The following is a 2423-nucleotide window of genomic DNA, read 5'->3' on the forward strand; positions in this document are numbered from 1 at the left end:
CAAAAGTTCTTGCAAATAGGCTCAAATGAGTTATAGATAAAATAATTGGGCCATGTCAACAGCATACATCCTGGGTAGGCAAATTACCAATGGTGTTCTTATTGCTAACGAGGTGGTGAGTTGGATTAAAAAGGACAAAAAGAATGTTCTTCTTTTTAAAGTGGATTTCGAAAAGGCGTTTGATAACATAAATTGAGAATTCTTGATAGAAATAATGCATCAAATGAACTATGGTGAGACATGGTGTAAATGGATTAGAGGTTATGCATCAAATGTACTATGGTGAGACATGGTGCAAATGGATAAAAGGTTGTCTAATGTCAGGCCGATCTTCGGTAGTTATAAACGGTAGCCCATCTAGGGAATTTTCCTTGGAAAAGGGGCTTCGTCAAGGTGACCCTTTATCCCCATTCTTGTTTCTTTTGGTGGCAGAAGCTTTAAGTGTGGCTATGAATCAAGCATTATCCACCGGGTTCTATAAAGGGGTCAAAGTGGGTAATGAGGGTGTAGTTGTTTCTCATCTTCAATTTTCCGATGATGCATTATTCTTTGGCGAATGGTCGGAAACTAATGCATCCAATCTTGTTCTTATTCTCAATTGTTTTGGCGATGCCTCGGGTCTTCGCAAATAAAAATCAAATTATATGGTTTGAATGTTAGTGACTCTGAGGTAATAAATATGGCTCAATCATTAGCACGTACGAATAGTTCTTTTCTTTAACCTATTTGAGGCTCCCGGTTGGAAATAATATGACAAGAATAAGTGTGTGGGACGAGGTGGTGAATAAGTTTTACAAGCATCTTTCATCCTGGAAAGCTAACTCCCTTTCAATCGGAGGTCATTTAACGCTAACAAAGTGGTTTCAACTTGTCTCCCCATTTACTTTATGCCTCTATTTAAGGCTCCAGTTGGTATGCTTCGCAAACTAGAATCCATAAGACAAAACTTCTTCTGGAACCATCCTGATCGGAAAATAATAACATGGATTGGATGGGATAAATGTATGGTCGAGAAAAAATATGGGGGTCTAGGCATTGGAAGCTTAAAAGCAAAAAACATTAGCTTACTTTGTAAATGGTGGTGGAGGTTCAAATCTGAATCCAATTCTCTCTGGCGAAAGATTATCACATCCATTTATGGAAATCGTTGAAATGCCCCATTCATATCGATTATAAACGATTCACAATAGTTGATTACATCGCGAGGTATATGACCTCTATATGATACATTTTACAAACATTGCATTCGTTTTTAAAAGACAAACTTTCATTACATCAAAAGTTGACAGACATGCATACCATTTCATAATATATCTAAACTATAAATGACTTAATCTGTTATTTACTTAATAATAATCCTTATTGAACTCTACGACTTGATTGCAACGTCTTTTGAAATATGCCATGAATGACTCCAAGTAATATCTTTAAAATGAGCAAATGCACAGCGGAAGATTTCTTTAATACCTGAGAATAAACATGCTTAAAAGTGTCAACCAAAAGGTTGGTGAGTTCATTAGTTTATCATAATCGATCATTCCATAATTTTAATAGACCACGAGATTTCAATTTATAGGTAACCATACACTCGCAAGTGTTATAAAAATCATTCATATGAATTGAACACCTGGTAACCGACGTTAACTTTAATGCATAGAATATCTCCAAATAGAACCTTTTGTCTGTATAATAATAATCTCGAAGTACTAAAGCCATTCATAACCTGAATGGGGGTTGTTAGGCCCAATAGATGTATCTTTAGGATTGGCGTCAATTAGGGACCATTTCCCTAATTCTTAGGTAACCAGACTTGAAGGGCGATATTCGGTTCGATAATCCAACCATAGAATGTAATTTTTGAATACTTGTATCTATTTCGTCAAACATTTATAAAACAGCGCATGTATTCTCAGTCCCAAAAATATATTGCAAAAGAATTTAAAAAGGGAGCAAATGAAACTCACAATACTGTATTTTGTAGTAAAAATACATATGACGGCATTGAACAAGTGTAGGGTTGGTCTCGGATTCACGAACCTATATTAAGTATATATATTTATATGTTGGTCAATATCTGTGTAACAATTTAGGTCAAGTCGTAGTGTATTACAATCCTAATGCTCGAGACCGATATGCAAAAGTCAACAAAAGTCAACTTGACCCAAAATGACTTTCAAAATCTATACATGTTTATTATATAACTTAAATATAGTCGTTTTATATTTAAATATATTTATCAGATTTTATTATAGTAAATAATACATGTCATTTATTAATTAATAAAAATTTATATTAAAATTTATATATGATAAAAATATACTTTTATATATCTCAAGTAATAAAATTTATACAATTCACTCTATATCATAAAAATATAGTGGTATGTATTATTAATGTAATTATATTACGTGTGGTAAAAATAT

The 2423-nt window shown here is 33.2% G+C and overlaps 1 protein-coding gene across 1 annotated transcript; it reads left to right on the forward strand.

Moving 5' to 3' along the window:
- Window positions 1-230: 230 nt before the first annotated feature.
- On the forward strand, window positions 231-632 carry LOC139900793 (uncharacterized mitochondrial protein AtMg01250-like). The gene has a single exon (XM_071883545.1). The coding sequence runs from the start codon at window positions 231-233 to the stop codon at window positions 630-632; it is 402 nt and encodes a 133-aa protein (XP_071739646.1).
- The last annotated feature ends 1791 nt before the right edge of the window (window positions 633-2423 follow it).

Source organism: Rutidosis leptorrhynchoides, chromosome 3 (assembly GCF_046630445.1).
Source record: "Rutidosis leptorrhynchoides isolate AG116_Rl617_1_P2 chromosome 3, CSIRO_AGI_Rlap_v1, whole genome shotgun sequence".
In the NCBI taxonomy this organism is placed as follows: domain Eukaryota; kingdom Viridiplantae; phylum Streptophyta; class Magnoliopsida; order Asterales; family Asteraceae; genus Rutidosis; species Rutidosis leptorrhynchoides.

Excerpts from the sequence above, each read along its gene's own strand:
- LOC139900793 (XM_071883545.1), top strand. The coding sequence starts at position 231 with ATGGTGAGACATGGTGTAAATGGATTAGAGGTTATGCATCAAATGTAC.